This window comes from Phacochoerus africanus, chromosome 7 (assembly GCF_016906955.1).
Source record: "Phacochoerus africanus isolate WHEZ1 chromosome 7, ROS_Pafr_v1, whole genome shotgun sequence".
NCBI lineage: Eukaryota > Metazoa > Chordata > Mammalia > Artiodactyla > Suidae > Phacochoerus > Phacochoerus africanus.
The window spans coordinates 67,416,891-67,436,448 of NC_062550.1; the positions used below are offsets into that span (position 1 = coordinate 67,416,891).

Consider the following 19,558-nt stretch of genomic DNA (forward strand, 5'->3'; position numbering starts at 1 on the left):
ATGTCACTGAGGAGTGAAGGAGATCAAGATCCCAGGGCAACCAAGCTTCATTCCGCTGTACCCTCCTGCACTGCCCAGCTCTCAGCCTTAGTCCCATCGCATCATCCTGGGCATTGAAAGCCTGGCCATGCCTGGACCATAGCAGCTGGGTAGCTGGGTAACTCGGGGCAGGAAGCACAGGGTTAAAGGAGAAGGGCGGTCCAGGAAAGAGAGTCCTCTCAACTGCAATTTCCACTGGGTAGGAACCCCCGAAACAGAGCAGCAGTGCCTAGGGAGGTCCCTGAAGAAAGGTGAAACTCCCATCAGACGTGGAAGTGAAAGTCTGGGCCTCCCACCAAAGGCTTTCCAGTCCCTTAAAACTGCAGACCCATCTCTAGCCCTTCCCCACATGGCCAGCAGGTGGCAGCACCATCTGGGATTTCAAAACCAAAACTAAATCAAATTGGAAACAGACTTTTTTTTTTTTTTTTGGTTTTGTTTATGCAAATAGTTGGTTCCTTACAACATTTCTCCCGGAATGGTCCCCCCCTTCCCCCTCCACGGTCATTCCCTCCCCCTTCTCTCCTCTGCATGACTGCGCTCTCCCTGGACACAGAGTGGATGAAGCCGCTGCAGGAGAACCAGGGATCCCCAGACAGGCCTTGAGAAATGTGAGTAAGGTTGATGGGGACCAAGGAGGGAGGGAGAAGCCAGAGCGGAGAACCCCGGGCACGGGAGATTTATTCCTGCTCTCAAATTCATTCAGGGAGGCAGGAACACCCTTCCCTTCCCCATATACCTTATCCATTCCGATGCACACACGCATGCACACAGGCCAACACGTACCCCCATCCCTCCTCCTGGGGATGAAAGGAGACCCCAGACCTAGAAAGGATGCCCAGTGCCTTTCTCCTCCAGCTCTTAGGGAACAGTGAGAGGGACGGAACCCACTCTGCCCCAGAAGGGGGTCCTGTGCCCCCAACGCCTCCCTCCATAGGTGGTTTCTCCCAGAGGCCTTTGCTGAACCTTTGGAAGCCCTTTCAGGGAGCTATGACGGGAAACCCTCACACTCAATTAACTGGTCCCAAGCCAGCCCTATTCCAGGAAGGGGAGGGGAGGGATGGGTCAAGGCAGGGGAGGAGGATGAGGAGAGAGGTGGAGGGAGTGAGATGACCTCTGGACTGGACGCTGCCCTCGGGAGGAACAGCCAGGGCAGCAGCTGACCAGCCTCCCCACTCCACCCTCCCTACCCAGAACATGTCGGTGAAGTCCAGCCTGGACAGAGAGGAAAATGACCATCCCATCCCCCCCTGTGACCACTGCCCAGGTAGCAGGGGCACTTGCTGCACCCCTCCAGCCCTACAGACACCTTTTTTTCTTTTTGGCAGGTGGCTCATATACCTCCTGGTGCCAGGCCTGTTCTACAGCGTGGGGGGCACCACGCCCCTCCCTCAGAAGCTCTTTGGGGAGGTGACATCCCCTCTGTACCCCAAGCCTTACCCCAACAACTTTGAGACAACCACTGTCATCACAGTCCCCACGGGATACAGGGTGAAGCTGGTCTTCTGGCAGTTTGACCTGGAGCCTTCGGAAGGCTGTTTCTATGACTATGTCAAGGTAGGGGGTCCGGTCAGGAGGGCAGAGAGAGAGCTGGGGGTCTCTGGAAGCTGGGGACTTGTGCTCCAACCCCCCTGGACACACTCCCCACCTGGGGACACAGCCCCAAGTCTGTAAAAGCTGAGAGTCACGTGGAGTTCTGAGTGTCAGGCGATGCCACGGATGGGCATCCACTGGTTTAGAGACTCTCGGTGGGCACTGAGGGGAGAAACACAGAGGGAAGGAACCGGCCCCAGCCTCAGGAATTAGCCTGTCTACAGGAGTCAGAAACACCTGCCCCATCTGCTTACTCACGCGTGGGAGTCTTTGGGAAACCGCTGTGCCTCAGTTTCCCTGTTTCCATGGAGAGTATCACCGTGGCTGCCTGCCTCACTAGGAACACAGGGACAAGGGGAAGGGAGTGGTGCATGGTGGTGGCTCAAGCATAGCCTTTATTGGGAACAGTGGGCTCATCCCCTCACCCCTGTAATGACCAAGGGCCCCATCCTAGACCCGTCTTTCTACATCCAATAAAAATGAGACTCTCGGAGTTCCCAGTCATGGCGCAGTGGCTAACGAATCCAACTAGGAACGATGAGGTTTCGGGTTCGATCCCTGGCCTCGCTCAGTGGGTTAACGATCCGGTGTTGCTGTGAGCTGTGGTGTAGGTCGCAGACGCAGCTCGGATCCCAAATTGTTGTGGCTCTGGCATAGGCCGGTGGCTATGGCTCCGATTCGACCCCTCGCCTGGGAACCTCCATTTGCCACGGGAGCGGCCCTAGAAAAGGCAAAAAGACAAAATAAGAAGAAGAAAAAGATTCTCGATTCAGGATTCAAGTAGAGCCTACATACAGCCCATAAACACTATGCCCAGGAGAACCCCTGGAGATTATAAGAGAATAACATGAACAGGATGTGTTTTCCTAGCCCAGAGGACTTGAGACGTCGGCAGTGCTGGGATGGGAAGGGTCTTGGGGGCAGGGTTAGTGAGGAATGGGGGTGGGGGGGGGTGGGGAGGGACATCTTCTGCTCTTGAGGAATTAAGGAATCGGTGAAGAAAGAGGTCAGGGATGCTAGGTGACACTTGCCGAGCCTGCCAGACCCCAGAGGCTCACACTCAGCTGAGTCTATCAGGAGGCATGGCTGGACTTGAGTGGTTTGACTAAGGTGAGTGGTTTGACTTGAGGCGTAACAAGGGCAGAAGGTAAAGCAGATCATCCAGGCTCTAGGAAGGAAGGAGTGATGGAGGCTGGGCTGAAGCCACCAGGATTCCAGCAGAAGGTGGGCACGGGAGGAGACAGGAGTGCAGAAAAGTCTGACACAGGCTAGGGGGTCATCAAAAGGGAGGGGCGATGTTCCAGCCACAGGGTAATGAGCAGGGTTGGCCGATGGGGCTGCAGGGGACAGAGAAAAGGTACCTGGGGAAGCTTGCCACAGCCAGAGCAGCAGGCAAAGAGCCGCTGAAGGTGGTCCAGCCAGGAGGCAGGATCCTTCACTGACAGCCTTCCCTGACCTGCCACGTGGCACAGGTCCCCTCGGCAGCTGGACTTCCTCTCCCTTGTGCTTCCTCCACCAGATCTCTGCGGATAAGAAAACGCTGGGGAGGTTCTGCGGGCAGCTGGGCTCTCCCCTGGGAAACCCCCCAGGAAGGAAGGAATTTATGTCCCAAGGGAACAAGATGCTGCTGACCTTTCACACAGATTTCTCCAACGAGGAGAATGGTACCATCATGTTTTACAAGGGCTTCCTCGCCTACTACCAAGCTGTGGGTGAGTGGTCACTGTGCCGGGCCTCTGGCCTCAGTCACATTGAACGGGGGCTGGAAAAAGGGAACCTGGAATCCAAAGAAGCAGGAGTCCTGGCCTTCCTTGTTTTTCCCCAGAGAGCTCTTTCCAGAAGAGGGCTACCCACCCGGGCCCCGTCCCCATCACACAGAGTGGGATGAGAGAGGCCCCAGGGGTCTGGGTGGCCAGGGGCTGACTTTGTCTTTTGATCTCCAGTGAGTGACCTTGCGGACACCAGCGCCACCACAGAAGTCCCTCAGCGGGATTTTTTTTTTTTTTTTTTTTCCTTCTTATGGCTGTACCTGCAACATATGGAGGTTCCCAGGCTAGGAGTAGAATTGGAACTACAGCAGCCGGCCCACACCACAGCCACAGCAATACCAGTTCTGAGTAACGTCTGTGACCTATACAACTGCTCATGGCAACACTGGATCCTTAACCCACTGAGCGAGGCCAGAGATCAAACCAGCAACCTCATGGCTCCTAGTCGTATTCATTTCCCCTGGGCCACAATGGGAACTCCCCTTAGCGGGATTTAATCCTTCCTTCCCAAATCTTTTCCAGACCTGGATGAATGTGCTTTTCAGAACAACTCAGTGGAGGACAATGCCCAGCAGCCCCGGTGCCAGCACCTGTGTCACAACTACATCGGCGGCTATTTCTGCTCCTGCCACCTAGGCTATGAGCTTCAGGAGGATGGGCATTCCTGCCAGGGTGAGGTCAGGGTGGCCCAGGAGGAGGCTGGGACTGATCAGGGTTTGCTGGGCCAGCCCGAGTCCCCTGGTGACCCCCTTGCGGCTCTGTTCTCACAGCCGAGTGCAGCAGGGAGCTGTTCACAGAGCCTTCAGGCTACATCTCCAGCCTGGAGTACCCCCAACCCTACCCCCCCGACCTGCGCTGCAACTACAGTATCCGGGTGGAGCGGGGTCTCACCATCCACCTCAAGTTCCTGGAACCCTTCGAAATCGATGACCACCAGCAAGTACACTGTCCCTACGACCAGCTACAGGTACAGCCATCCCAGCCCCAGAGAGACCCCACCCTCTCCATCCCACCCCTCGTGGCTCCTCTCATCCCTGCTTCCTGCTGGACCCTTTAGCCAACATCACACTTGGGTCCGGCAAGCCCCGACACACCTGCCACGTGAATCCCAGAGATCCCTTTCAGCTTCAGTTGAAAACCTACACAAAGCAGGCTTCCCACCACCACCACCACCACGGCTCTGGCCCGGAGTGGGGGGTAATGTCTGAATTGGAGAGATGACCCTGCTTCCTCCCCCACTAGATCTATGCCAGCGGGAGGAACATCGGGGAGTTCTGTGGGAATCAGAGGCCGGCGCCCATTGACACCAACAGCAATGCCGTGGATCTGCTCTTCTTCACAGACGAGTCAGGGGACAGCCGGGGCTGGAAGCTGCACTACACCACGGAAAGTAAGGCTGCCCCCGGCCCTCCCCGGCCAGCAGTGGGGCGGGGTGGGGTGGGAGAAAGAAGGCCAGTGGCTCGGAAATAAACATGCTCTCTGATCTCCCCAACAGTCATCAAGTGCCCCCAGCCCAAGACCCTAGACACATTCACTGTCATCCAGGACCTGCAGCCTCAGTACGAGTTCCGGGACTATTTCATCGCCTCCTGCAAACAAGGCTACCAGCTCATGGAGGTGAGAGCAAGGCGGAGGGGAGGGAGGCGGCCCATTGTTCATAGGGCTGGGCTCACAGCAGATTGAGCATCAGCCACAGACATCCGACTGGAAGGGTCATCTGGTCTGCCAGCTCTCCAACCCAACAGCACCCTGGAAGCGCTTAGGACTATAAAACACTGATGTCTGAGTCCCCCGCTAGAAGCTGTTCTGTGGGTCTGGAGGGCAGCCTGGGCGTCGGGACTACTTAGAGCTACCCAGGTGATTCTAATGCCCAGCCAAGTTTTGTTTTGTTTTGTTTTGTTCTGTGTTTGTTTTGTTCTGTTTTGTTTTAGGGCCATACCCTGGCATATGGAGTTTCCCAGGCTAGGGGTGGAATTGGAGCTGCAGCCGCCAGGCTATGCCACAGGCACAGCATCTCGGGATCCAAGCCGTGTCTGAAAATCCACACCACAGCTCACAGCAACGTCAGATCCTTAACCCACTGAGTGAAGCCAGGGATCAAATCTGCATTCTCATGGATACTCGTCGGGGTCATTACCCCTGAGCCACAACAGGAACCCCCTCAGCCAAGTTTAAGAGCTGCTGACCTCGCCCAACCACTCACTGTGGAATTAGGAACCCAATGGGCGGGGCCGGAGGCGAAGTATACAAGAAATGACTCACTCAACATTACTGGGTTTGTGCACAGCAGGGACTAGCACCACATCCTCCTGCTCCAGGGATCTTGGTTTGGGTTGTTTTTAGTTTTTTCTTGAAGACCTAGTTGGCTTTATTGAGTAATTCATGAATCGGGCAATATCCCATCTAATAGCTCGAGGGCTCTTTTATGCACATCGAAGGTCTTACCCCAGGTCCACCACCCTGTCCTCTGCTTTGCAGCCCCAGAATATGGTTTTCACTACTGGCCAAGCTGATAAAAGCCAGTAAACTAAAATGCTATTTTTAAAAATGACATATAGGAGTTCCCACTGTGGCTCAGTGGGTTAAGAATCCACCTGTGGTGGCTCGGGTCGCTGCAGAGGTATGGATTCAATCCTGGCCCCAAGCGGTGGGTTAAAGGATATGGTGTGGCCCCAGCTGTGGCGTAGGCTGCAGCTGCAGCTCAGATTCAATCCCTAGCCCAGGAAATTCCACATGCTGCCACCAAAAAAAAAAAAAAAAAAAAAGACATGCAATTGGAGTTAACCCTGACCAGGGACCCAGGACTGGACATCTCATCTCTGTTCAACAGATCCCCTTGGAAGACCTAATGGGAATCAGAGAAGAGACCTTTGGTTTGTCGTTCAGGTGTAGTGAGTTCACCCAACAAACATTTTAAGTGTTTATGGAGTGTCAGGCTGTGTCCTGGAGAAGGAGGTAGGGCAAAAAGAAGTATGCGTGTTCACACCACCTTTGTGGAGCTTACTCTTGAATGTTGCATGGAGCTGAGTGAGCCAGGGATGTTTCCTGCACCCCCCCCCCAGCTCAGGTTACAGCCCAGCCGTCCTGTGCCACCCACACCCTTAACTTGGCATTTGTCATTCATGTCACAGAATATAAAGCAAGCCACATGATTTACCTCGCATTGTTTATGTTTCTCTGGGACATCTGGTTCTCATAAACATGTCCTTGCAGTCTTTTCCAGGGCTAACTATCTGGGAGGATTGTTGGTCTGAATAAAACTCATTCAGGAGTTCCCGTCACGGCTCAGTGGTTAACGAATCCAACTAGGAACCATGAGGTTGCGGGTTCGATCCCTGGCCTCGCTCAGTGGGTTGAAGATTCGGAATTGCCATCAGCTGTGGTGTAGGTCACAGGCACGGCTCGGATCTCACGTGGCTGTGGCTGTCTCATAGGCTGGCAGCTATAGCTCCAGTTGGACTCCTAGCCTGGGAACCTCCATATGCCGCGGTGCAGCCCTAAAAAGCAAAATGAGGGAGAAGAAGATTGCAGTCTAAGGGTGATGAGACAATGAAGGCATTCCAGAGGGAGAAAAACCTGGTTCTGCTTCACAGAACTGGGCTTATTGGTTTTTTTTTTTTTTAATTGAAAACTGTGGGGTTTACTTGGACCTCAGCGGAAACAGGCAAGAGTCTAGAGAGAAGATTATTGGGTCTAACCATGAACCCTTGCCCTGAACTGCGGTGTGGCTCAGGGAGCCCATCTGTAAGTCTGGTCTGAAAGGACCAGCTAGGAACAAGGACAAGGAGGCCATATGCACGGGTGCTGAGGTCTGGGAGTTGGAGAGATGACCTCGTGTTCCCTCCAGCTCCTGTGCCAGTGAGGGTGGGAAGGGAGCTGAAGCACCTCCTTGTACTAATGGCACTTCTACCTCTGCTCAAACAGGGGAAGCAGGTGCTACTGTCCTTCACAGCTGTCTGCCAGGATGATGGCACGTGGCATCGCGCCATGCCCAGGTGCAAGAGTAAGTTACAACTCAGGGATGTGTCTGCCCCCCGGGGGCCCTGCCACCCACCAGCCTGGGGATCTAGGCTGAGAAGGGAAGAGGGGTCTGGACTGAGCATCTCCCCGCAAAGACCCTCCCCTGATGTGTCCTTTGAAGCCTGTGGCCCATCCAGGCACCAGTCAGCCCTCATCTCAGCAGGACTGATGGTTCTACCCAGGACTGAATTCCATCTAATTCCCATACATCACAAGAGCACACCCCCCCCCCCAACTGACCATATTTCCGGAAGGTTCTCAGCGTGTTCTGTGGATCCACTCCTGTTCTGTGGGCAAACAACTCACATTCCTCCCACTGAGCTTCCAGTACAGTCCTCGGCTCTCATGCATTCCTGTGTTCTCTCCAAGTCAAGGACTGTGGGCGGCCCAAAAGCCTGCCCAATGGGGACTTCAATTACACCACCACAAAGGGGGTGAACACCTACCAGGCCCGTATCCAGTACTACTGCCGAGAGCCGTATTACAAGATGCACACCGGAGGGGGCAGCAGCAAGTCTGAGCGAGGTAAGGCCTCATGCAAACGGCAGTCTTCCTGCTCTTCTTAGGACATCCCCTCCTGAAATTTCTCCCCATAGATTCCCTAGGAAGTGTCAATTAAGCTATCTTTTCAGGAGTTCCCATCATGGCTCAGCAGTAACGAATCTGACTAGTATCCATGAGGACGCTGGTTCAATCCCTGTCCTCACTCCGTGGGTTAAGGATCTGGCATTGCCTTGGGCTGTGGTGCAGGTTGCAGACGCAGCTTGGATCCCACGTTGCTGTGGCTGTGGCGTAGGCTGGTGGCTACAGCTCCGATTCCCAGGTTCCCTAGCCTGGGAACCTCCATATGCCGCGGGGGTGGCCCTATAAAGACAAAAAAGACAAACAAACCAAAAAAAAGATATATTTTCTGGGCACTGGCTTCGGGAGTGCCAAGAGCTGTCTAATAGGGTTGAAGAAGGAGACACCTGAGCCGATACAAAGAATCGAATCTCACAAACAGCTCCTTCTCACCAACACCTCCGCCACCACCATCCCCACCACCCCCACCGTCACCACCTCCAGCACAATCGCCACTCTGAATGCCACCACCAACACTGTCATCACCACCACTGCAGCTATTGCAGTGGGACCTCCCCAGCGTTCTTCCCAGAAACCCTCTCAGGCTTCTCTGTTGTGACATTTTGCACTGAGGTTGACTAAATGACTCTCAAACTCCTCTATGGATATCATTAAACCTTTTATTGTAATGAAAGAAATCACATGCTTTGTAGGTTTGAAACATGCAAAAAAGGAAAACATTGCAGTTCCCAGTGTGGCTCAGCAGTTACAAACCCAACTAGTATCCATGAGGATGTGGGTTTGATCCATGGCCCCGCTCAGTGGGTTAAGGGCCTGGTGTTGCTGTGTCTGTGGTGCAGGCCGGCCAGCTGCAGCTCCAATTGGACCCCTAGCCAGGGAACTGCCATCTGCTGTGGGTGCAGCCCTAAAAAGCAAAAAAAAAAAAAGGGAAGTTATGTGAACTTGTGCAAATTATTTAAACTCAGTTTCCTGGTCTGTAAGATGGGGATAATGATGTACATCAGAAAGCGTCACTTTGTGGAGTACCCGTCATGGCGCAGAGGAAACGAATCTAACTAGGAACCACGAGGTTGCGGGTTCGATCCCTGGCCTCGCTCAGTGGGTTAAGGATCCCGAATTGCCGTGAGCTGTGGTGTAGGTCGCAGACACGGCTCAGATCCCAAGTTGCTGTGGCTCTGGCGTAGGCCAGCAGCTGTAGCTCCAATTCGACCTCTAGCTTGGGACCCTCCATATGCCACAGGTGCGGCCCTAAAAAGCAAAAAAAAAAAGAAAAACAGTGTCACTGTGGTGCTGCTTAAATGAGATAATGCAGATAAAGTGCTGAGCAACAAGCAGGGCATACTGTCATCCATCAGAAAGCTGAGCTTCTGGGAGTTCCCCGGTAGTCTAGTGGTTAGGATTACATCCCGGGTAAGCCACTGCACACCGTGGCCAAAAAAAAAGGAAGCAGAGCTACCTTTATCTACAACCCAGAACCAAGATGCAACTACTGATGGGACTTTGATAAAGTCCCACCAGTTTTTGTGTCTACTTTCACAGATAGGGGTCATGTCGAATATAATCATTAAGTATTCTGATTTTTCCACTTCACATTAAAACAAAAATATGCATATGGAGCCTCTTAACACTTTCGATATCCCATCTGTCTGTATTTGAACCTTTCTCATTGATCCTCCTTCTCTCTCTGGGTTCTCTCTCATCCTGGGTGCTCACTGGCCCCTGCCTGAGACCTCCCAACCTGAGCACAGCCCCCTCTCCCCTCAGGGGCGTATACCTGCTCAGCCCAGGGCGTTTGGATAAATGAGCTGGAAGGAGAGACGATGCCTCGGTGTTTGCCAGGTGAGTGGACACTCTCTGCTGTCCTCCATGGGTCTGGCAGCCCTAGAGGGCGTCAGAGGAGGCACGGAGAAGGGAGAGACACTCTGGCTTGAAGCTGAAGACAGACATGGAAGGTCAGGGAAGATGAGAGGGGCAGAGAGACCCAGAGGGCTGGACCTGTCCTGACATTCCTTCCCTTTCACTGAGCAGCTGGCAGATGGGAGGAATGCAAAAAGCAAAGAAAACCCCAAGGAGGGAGTTCCCTGGTGGCTCTGTGGGTTAAGGATCCAGCTTGTCACTGCTGTGGCTCAGATTGCTGCTGAGGCACAAGCATGATCCCTGGCATGTCGGGCCAAAAAATAAACAAACAAACCTCTAGTGAGAATAAACGAGAATGAGTAGCGGAGTTCCCACTGTGGCACAAAGGGATCGGCGGCATCTTGAGAGCCCTGGGACAGGTTTGACCCCCCCACCTGGCACAGGGGGTTAAGGATCCAGCGTGGCGGCAGCTGGCTTAAGTTGTGACTGTGGCTGGGATCCGATTCCTGGCCCCAGGGACCCCGTAGCCTGGCCGCCAAAAAAAGAAAAAACAAAAAGAATGAGTGGAGGCTGATCACATCGGAGGTGTGGGGAGGGAGGAGAGAGAAGAAAAGTCCCTGAACCAAAAAGAGGGGCCAAGAGGGCCACAGAGGGAGAGGTGGCCGGAAGCTGAGTTCTCGCCACCTCGCGTTCTCCTGTGCAGTGTGCGGGAAACCGGTCAACCCTGTGGAAGAGAAGCAGCGCATCATCGGAGGCAGGAAGGCCAAGCAGGGCAGTTTCCCCTGGCAGGCCTTCACCAACATCTACGGGCACGGGGGCGGCGCGCTGCTGGGCGACCGCTGGATCCTCACGGCCGCACACACGCTCAAGCCCAAGGAGTACGATGAGCAGAACAACGCCTCCGTGGACGTGTTCCTGGGCCACGTGAACGTGGACGAGATCACCAAGCTGGGCAACCACCCAGTGCGCCGGTTCATCATCCACCCAGACTACCGCCAGGAAGACAGCCACAGCTTCGAGGGGGACATCGCCCTCCTGGAGCTGGAAAACAGCGTCACCCTGGGCCCCGACATCCTCCCTATCTGCCTCCCCGACAACGACACCTTCTACGACTGGGGCTTCATGGGCTACGTCAGTGGCTTTGGGATAACAGAGAGGAAACTGTCTCATGACCTCAGGTATGTCCATCTGCCCATAGCTAAACGAGAGATGTGCCAGAGCTGGCTCCAGAAAAAAAATAGGAACGATGTGTTTTCGCGGAACATGTTCTGTGCTGGGTCCCCGACTCTAAAGCAGGATTCCTGCCAGGGGGACAGCGGAGGGGTCTTTGTAATGAAGGATGAGAAAAATGACCAGTGGGTGGCCACGGGCATTGTGTCCTGGGGCATCGGCTGTGGCGAGGGCTACGGCTTCTACACCAAAGTGCTCAACTACGTCGACTGGATCAAAAAGGAGATGGAGAAGGCGGGCTGAACCCAGAACTCGCTAGGTCAGAATCCAGAGAGTAGAGTGTTTAATAAAAAATGATCTGACCAGTTGTTGGTAACCACTAAGAATCCATATTAAAAATCACTGATGCAGAAAGGCACGGTGTGAAATTAATTCTCTTCTCTAGAATCCCATCCACATTCTTCATCTGAAACAACCCAAAGATCGCCTTTCTCTCCCCTCAAGAATTGTAGAAGGTGGGAGTTCCCATTGTGGCTCAGCAAGTTAAGAACTCGACTAGTATTCATGAGGACGCAGGTTGGATCCCTGGCCTCGCTCGGCGGGTTAAGGATCCAGCATTGCCACAAGCTTTGGCCCATGTCATAGATGCGACCTCCTATCTGGTGTTGCTGTGGCTGTGCTGTAGGCCGGCAGCTGCAGCTCCGATTCAACCCCATCCTGGGAACTTCCATATGCAGCAGGTGCAGCCCTAAAAAGACAAACAAACAAACAAAAAGAATTGCAGAAGATACGTTCCACCATCTCTAGTTATCCTTGGCTTCTTCCATTTTTATACCATCATGTAATTGAATAGAAATCCTTAAAAGAAAATTCTATGACAAAGTCCAGTGTATACAATGAATTAAAAAGCAGTATTGGGAGTTCCTGTTGTGGCGCAGTGGTTAACGAATCCGACTAGGAACCATGAGGTTGCGGGTTCGGTCCCTGCCCTTGCTCAGTGGGTTAACGATCCAGCGTTGCCGTGAGCTGTGGTGTAGGTTGCAGACGCGGCTCGGATCCCGCATTGCTGTGGCTCTGGCGTAGGCCGGTGGCTGCAGCTCCGATTCGACCCCTAGCCTGGGAACCTCCATATGCCGCGGGAGCGGCCCAAGAAATAGCAACAACAACAACAAGACAAAAGACAAAAAAAAAGTGGTATTTACTGAATATAAAAATATTTTGCGAAATCATATTTAAAATATCTACTCAGGAAGGCAATGAGGACAATGAAGTTTATCCCCACATTTGCAGCTAGAGTTGTGGATAACTTCTGTATTTTGTTTTGATTGTACAATAAGACGAAAATCCTGATTTTCCCACATACGCAGTTGCAGCTTTTTTCTTTTCTTTTCTTTTTAGACAGGAAAGTAGGAGATATTGGGCATAATGAGGGGACGGCACCAAGGTTCTCATGAGTGAGGACCTGCCATTTGTTCAGGGGACAGCAGTTAGGGATGTATTTGACCCCACAGCCATCCAGGGTAAGCCACTTTTCTGCCACCATATTTTCAAATTCATCCGTGTTGAACCTAGTAAACCCCCACTTTCTGGACATGTGGATCTTCTGGTGGCCGGGGAACTTGAACTTGGCCCTGCGAACGACCTCAGGCACATGCTCCTTGTTCTGCAGCTTGGTGGGGATGGACATTGTGACTTGGCCAATGTGGACCCTGGCCACCATGCCCTGGGGCTTTCCAAAGACACCAAATATACCTGTCTGAGGCCTAGATTGGGGACAGCATGCCAGTCATGAAAGTCCACTAGAAAGGGCTGTTTCCAAGGTCCTTTAGGGCAACTTATAATTGCCTGCATACCGAGGAGGCTGCTGTTTGCAGTCATTGCCCGCTAGGCCCCCCTTGGGAAAAGAGCACTGTCAGCTTAACTGGCTGAAAATCCTTTTTCTTTAAAAAAATGAAGAAACAAACAAACCAACTTGGCAGCACCCAGGGCATACAAAAGTTCCCAGACCAGGGATCGCACTGTACCACAGCAGTGACCAGAGCCACAGCAGTGACAGCGCTGGATCCTTAACCCACTGAGCCACGAGAGAATGCCTAAAAAATTTTTTATAACAGCTTTTTTAACAGCCCACCTTCCAATCTCTAAATATCCCTTAAGAGAGGAGTTCCCGGAGTTCCCGTCATGGTTCAGTGGTTAACAAACCTGACTAACATCCATGAGGATGTGGGTTTGATCCCTGGCCTCACCTTGCTCAGGGTTAAGGATCTGGCATTGCCATGAGCTGTGGTGTAGGTCGCAGACGCGACTCAGATCCCAAGTTGCTGTGGCTGTGGTGTAGGCTGGCGGCTGCAGCTCCAATTAGACCCCTAGCCTGGGAACCTCCACATGCCACGGGTGCGGCCCAAAAAGACAAAAAAAAAATAAATGAAGACGAGAGAGAGAGAGAGAGAGAGAGAGAGAGAGAGAGAGAGAGAGAGAGAGAGAGAGAGAGAGAGAGAGAGGAGTTCCTGTCCTGGCTCAGCAGAAACAAATCTGACCCGTAACCATGAGGATGCAGATTCGACCATGGGCCTCAATAAGTGGATTAAGGATTTAGCACTGCCATGAGCTGTGGCATAGGTCAAAGATGTGGCTTGGATCCGGCGTGGCATAGGCCGGCAGATGCAGCTCTGATTCAACCCCTAGTCTGGGAACTTCCACATGCTTCAGGTTCGGGCCTACAAAGACAAAAAAAAAAAAAAAAATGTGTTTGCAGAAGTGAAACACCTTCAGAATTCCAAAGGAGGTGGGAGTGGGTAGAGAAGGTCACGGTAAATACAAAAAGTAAAAAATTCAGCTATTATTTTTTTTCTTTTTTGTCTTTTTGTCTTTTCTTGGGCTGCTCCCGTGGCATATGGAGGTTCCCAGACTAGGGGTCTAATGGAGCTGCGGCCACCGGCCTACACTACAACCACAGCAACTCGGGATCCAAGCTGCGTCTGCGACCTACACCACAGCTCACGGCCACACCAGATCCTTAACCCACTGAGCGAGGCCAGTGATCCATCCCACAACCTAATGGTTCCTAGTCGGATTCGTTAACCACAACGGGAACTCTGACTATGTTATTTATAGAATCCCTGGCAAAGTTAAGATTCTGAGTCCCTGGTCCTTATTGCAATCATCAAAGGTGATCCCAGGAGAATCCAGTGACTGCTCTGATCTCCCTGGTTCCCACTCCTTTCCCCCAAAGTCATGTGCATCTATCTTATTCTTCAAGTGCACTGGAGTAGAAAAATAAGGACAAAACCAATACTCTGCAAATAGACAATAGGAAAAATAATAGAGAAATTGATTTCTGACTTTGGAGTTTAATGTAACTCATAATAAGGAAAATATTAATTAATTAATTAATTAATTAATTAAGACACCACTCTCTTTTTGGCCACGCCAGAGGCATGCAGAAGTTTCCGGGCCAGGAATGGAACCCTGCAATGTAGATGTAACCAGAGCCACACCAATGGCAGTGCTGGATCCTTAACCCACTGAGCCACCAGGGAACTCCAAGACATTACCTTTTTACCTCTAAGACTGGCAAAGATAGTATATTATATTGGTAAAGATGCAGAGAAACTAGATACTCGTACATTGTTTTTTGGGATGTAGATTTATACAAACTCTATAGAAAGCAATTGGTAACATGTAATCAAAATTATAGGAGCTCCTGTCGTGGCTGAGCAGTTAACACATCTGACTAGCATCCACGAGGACACAGGATCAATCCCTGGCTTTGCTCAGTGGGTTAAGGATCCAGAATTGCCTTGAGCTGTGGTATAGGTCGCAGACTTGGCTTGGATCCTGTGTTGCTGTGGCTGTGGTGTAGGCCGGCAGCTACAGCTCCAATTGGACCCCTAGCCTGGGAACCTCCATATGCCGTGAGTGAGGCCCTGAAAACAAAACAAAACAAACAAACCAAAAAAACTCATAAAAAAAACGTTAAGGAGTTCCCGTCGTGGCACAATGGAAACGAATCTGACTGGAATCATGAGATTGTGGGTTTGATCCCTGACCTCGATCAGTGGGTTAAGGATCTGGCGTAGCCGTGAGCTGTGGTGTAGGTGGCAGACGCGGCTCAGATCCTGTGTGGTTGTGGCTCTGGCATAGGCCAGCAGCTGTAGCTCCAATTAGACCCCTAGCCTGGGAACCTCCACATACCGCAGGTGCAGCCCTAAAAAGCAAAAAAAAAAAAAAAAGAGAAAGAAAGAAAAAAAAATGTTAAGTTTCTAATAATCAATTTGGGCCAAGATGGAGTAACCAGGATCAGACTGACCCTCCCTCCTGAAACAAGCAAACAACAGCAACAACAGCAAAAACATTGAACATATGAAACAACAGGGTTTTTTTCGGGGGGGGGGTTGTTTTGTTTTGTTTTTTGTCTTTTGTCCTTTTAGGGCCACACCCATGGCATATGGAGGTTCCCAGGCTAGGGGTCCAATTGGAGCTATAGCCACCAGCCTACGCCAGAGCCACAGCAATTCAGGATCCGAGCCGAGTCTGCGACCTACACCACAGCTCACAGCAACACTGGATCCCTAACCCACTGAGCAAGGCCAGGGATCAAACCCGCAATCTCATGGTTCCTAGTCAGATTCGTTTCCACTGTGCCACAAAGGGAACTCCTGAAACAATAGTTTTCAATACACCGACCTCTGGTACCAGAGACAATGATTCTGGAGAGACTGAGCCCTATGACTGCCCAGCTTACTGCCTTGAGAGGTTCCAAACTGAGGTGCTGAGAGGAGGAACTCATGTCAGTGGACTCTCTGAGTGGAGGAGACAGAGCCAAAGGTGCATAGAACCAAGTATCAAAGAGGAGAGAGCCACACCGAGGGAACAGCCACACCTACATGCAAGGACATGACTGCAGGATGGAGGGAAAAAAGCTGTGTTAGCTGGCTAGAGGGAATAGTACCCAGCGATTACCAGGGCTGGGTACAGCACCAGATCCTGCCAGCCGGACTGGAGAACCTCAGAATTCATGGGGCGTGGGGTAAGTCTGCAGAAGGTTCTTGCCTCAGTAGCAAGGAACAGTGAGCCCTAGATTAAATGCTGCTCTAGTCCCAGCTAACAAATGTTAAAAGCAAGACCCCAAAGGCTCTAACTGTTTCCAAGTAACTTAACTGAGTCCCAGAACAAAGCTGAAATATATTTATAGAACTACAAAAATATCCAGCACCAGAAAGATAAAATTCACAGTCCAGCAACCAATGAAAGAATATGAGATATACAAAGAAGCAGGAAAATATAATCTGTAATGAGGAGAAAAATCCACCAAAACCAAAGCAAGGAGCTTGTGCTGTGGTGCAAATGGATCATGGGCATCTCTGGAGCACTGGGACATGGGTTCAATCCCTGGCCCAACACAGTGGTTTAAGGATCTGGCGTTGCGACAGCTGTGGCTCTGGTAGTAAGAGTGGCTCAGATCTGATCCCTGGCCAGGGAGCTCCATATGCCATGGGGCAGCCAAAAGTGGAAAGAAAAAAAAAATACACAAGCCAAAACAGACATAGATATAACAATTAGCAGACAGAGACATTAAAATAAATTGTTATAACTGTATCCTGTGTGTTCAAAAAGTTACAAATATGCCTATTAGACATCCAAGGAGAGATGCTGAATAGCTTGAATAGCCTCCAAATTGGTGTATAAATTTGGAGTTGACAGAAGAGGTCTCAGCTAAACATGTAAATTTCAGAGTCACATATGGTGGATGTTAAAAGCCACTGCTTGAATGAGGCCACCAAGGGGGTGAAGTTGGATAGAGAAGAGAAGCAGACCAATGACTATGCCCTGAGACTCGCCAGAATTAAAAGTCTGGGAGAATAAGAAAAATCAGGAAAGGAAGCTTAAAAATAGTGACTGCTATGGGATGAATGTCTGGGTCCTCTCAAAATCCATATGGTGAAGGAGTTCCCATCCTGTCTCAGCAGAAACGAACCTGACTAGTATCCATAAGGACTCCGGTTCAATCCATGGCCTCACTCAGTGGGTTAAAGATCTGGCGTTGCCATGGGCAGTGGTATAGGTCGCAGACACAGCTCAGATCCCAGATTGCTGTGGCTGTGGTGTAGGCCAACAGCTACAGCTCCGATTCTACCCCAGCCTGAGAACCTCCATATGCCACAAGTACGGCCCCAAAAAGACAAAAAAAAAAAAAAATTATATGTTGAAGCCTTAACTTTCAACATGATGGTATTTGGAGGTGGGCCCTTTGGGAAGTAATTGGTTCAGATCAGGTCATCAGGGTAAGACCCTCATAATGTGATTAGTGCCCTTGGAAAGAGGAGGATCTCTCTCCACACGCATGCTCCAAGGAAAGGTCAAGTGGGCACGCAGTACGGGCTGTCTGCAAGCCAGGAAAAGGGACTTCACCAAGAACCGAATCTGCTGGCACCATGACCTTGGACTTCCCAGCTTCCAGATGTCCACAATGCCTGTGGTCTAAGCCACCCAGTCCATGGTGCTTCATTATAGCAGTCTGAGCTGACTAAGAGAGTGACCACTGAGGCAGGAGGAAAACCCAGAGAGTCCAGAATTTCAGAAGCCAAGGAAACAAAGTGCATCAAGGCAAAGGAGTGATCTCTGATCGACCTGGCAAATGTCGCTTGTACGTCAAGGTGAAGACGGAAGATGGAACCTGGGATAAAGCAATGTCAAATGTCAAAGTCAGTGGTGATCCAGAGAAGCACGGTTTGGAGGATCGATAGAGATAAAAGGCAGACTGGAGATGGTGAGAGAGTGGGAAAAAGAAGAACTGCAGACAGTATAATCAATCATTTTAAGGAATTTGCTGCAAAAGGGAACAAAGGAATAGGGTAAGCTGTCAGAGGAACTGGAATCAAGAGAAGGGTTTTGTGCCTGCGCGTGCGTGTTTAGGGCCTCACCCACGACATAGGGAGGTTCCCAAGTTGGAGTCGAATTGGAGCTGTAGTCCCTGGCCTATGCCACAGCCACAACAATGCCAGATCTGAGCCATGTCTGTGACTTATACCACAGCTCACCACAACGCCAGATCCTTAACCCACTGAGAGAGGCCAGGGATCGAACCTGCATCCTCATGGATGCTAGTCAGATTCATTTCCACTGAGACACTAAGGGAACTCTAAGAGGACAGCCCTTTTTTTTTTTTTTTCGGTCTTTTGTCTTATTAGGGCCACATCTGAAGCATATGGAGGTTTCCAGGCTAGGGGTTCAATCGGAGCTGTAGCTGCCAGCCTATGCCACAACCATAGCAATGCCAGATCCAAGCCTCATCTGCAACCTACACCAAAGTCACAGCAATACTGGTTCGTTAACCCACTGAGCAAGTCCAGGGATCGAACCTGCAACCTCATGGTTCCTAGTCGGATTCATTTCTGCTGTGCCACGATGGGAACTCCAAGGAAGGCTTTTTAAGATTAGAGAAATAGTGGAGTTCCTATTGTGGCTCCTTGGGTTAAGAAGCCAACTAGTATCCATGAGGATGCTGGTTCAATCCCTGGTCCCACTCAGTGAGTTAAGGATCTGATGTTGATGTGAGCTGCAGTGTAGGTCACAGATGCAGCTCAGATCTGGCATTGCTGTGGCTGCAGGATAGGCTGGCAGCTGCAGCTCTGATTTGACCATTAGCCTGGGAACTTCCATATGCAGCACATGCAGCCCTAAGAAAAAAGAAAAAATAGGAGTTCCCATAACGGCCCAGCAGAAACAAATCCAACTAGGAACCATGTGGTTGCAGGTTCGATCTCTGGCCTCACTCAGCGGGCTAATGATCCGGTGTTGCTGTGGTTGTGGTGTAGGCCAGCAGCTGTAGCTCCACTTGGACCCCTAGCCTGGGAACCTCCATATGCCACAGGTGCAGCCCTAAAAAACAAAAACTCTCAACATAGAGTTTCCTGGTGGTTCAGTGGGTTAAGGAACCCACATTATTACTATTATGGTTCAGGTCACTGCTGTAGCATGGGTTCAATCCCTGGCCTGGGAACTTCTACATGCCATGGGCAAGACCAAAAAAAAAAGCTTTCAATAAACAGAAGCCAAGACATGATGGCTTCACTGGTGAATTTTACTAAACTTTAAAAAATGTATGCCAATCCTTCTTAAACTCTTCCAAAAATAGAAGAGGAGGGAACACTTCCAAACTCATTTCACAAAGCAAGCATTATCCTGATAACAAAGCCAGAAAGGATCTTGCCAAAAAAAATTATAGGTCAATATTCCTGATGAACATAGATGCAACATCATCAACAAAACAGCAGCAAACTGAATTCAACAGTATCTTAAAATAATCAAACACCAGGGAAATAACTATTAAAAATATATATATTCAAAAAAAAAATCAAACACCGTGATCAAGTGAGATTTATTCCAGGATTCAAGGGTGGTTCAATAACCACAAATCAATCCATGTGATACGAAAAGTCCCAACCAGAACAATTAAGCAATAAATAAATAAATAAATAAAAGACATCTGGAGCTCTCCGGTGGCACAGCGGGTTAAGGATCCAGCT

At 50.8% G+C, this 19,558-nt stretch overlaps 1 protein-coding gene and 1 pseudogene across 1 annotated transcript; one reads left to right on the top strand and one right to left on the bottom strand.

The window, feature by feature from the left end:
• The first annotated feature begins 493 nt into the window (after positions 1-493).
• Positions 494-11,444, top strand: C1R (complement C1r). Its single transcript, XM_047787647.1, has 11 exons — positions 494-650; positions 1,368-1,596; positions 3,152-3,344; positions 3,924-4,073; positions 4,172-4,368; positions 4,644-4,791; positions 4,897-5,018; positions 7,326-7,404; positions 7,791-7,946; positions 9,768-9,842; positions 10,564-11,444. Coding segments are annotated over exons 1-11 (2,121 nt in total). The 5' UTR covers positions 494-648; the 3' UTR covers positions 11,334-11,444.
• Positions 11,445-12,837: 1,393 nt separating this feature from the next.
• On the bottom strand, positions 12,838-12,961 carry LOC125131866 (uncharacterized; annotated as a pseudogene).
• Between the last annotated feature and the right edge of the window lie 6,597 nt (positions 12,962-19,558).

Coding starts and splice junctions, on each gene's coding strand:
- C1R (XM_047787647.1), top strand. Junction 3,345..3,923: donor CGCCTACTACCAAGCTGTGG/GTGAGTGGTCAC, acceptor AATCTTTTCCAG/ACCTGGATGAATGTGCTTTT. Junction 7,947..9,767: donor CAGCAGCAAGTCTGAGCGAG/GTAAGGCCTCAT, acceptor CTCTCCCCTCAG/GGGCGTATACCTGCTCAGCC.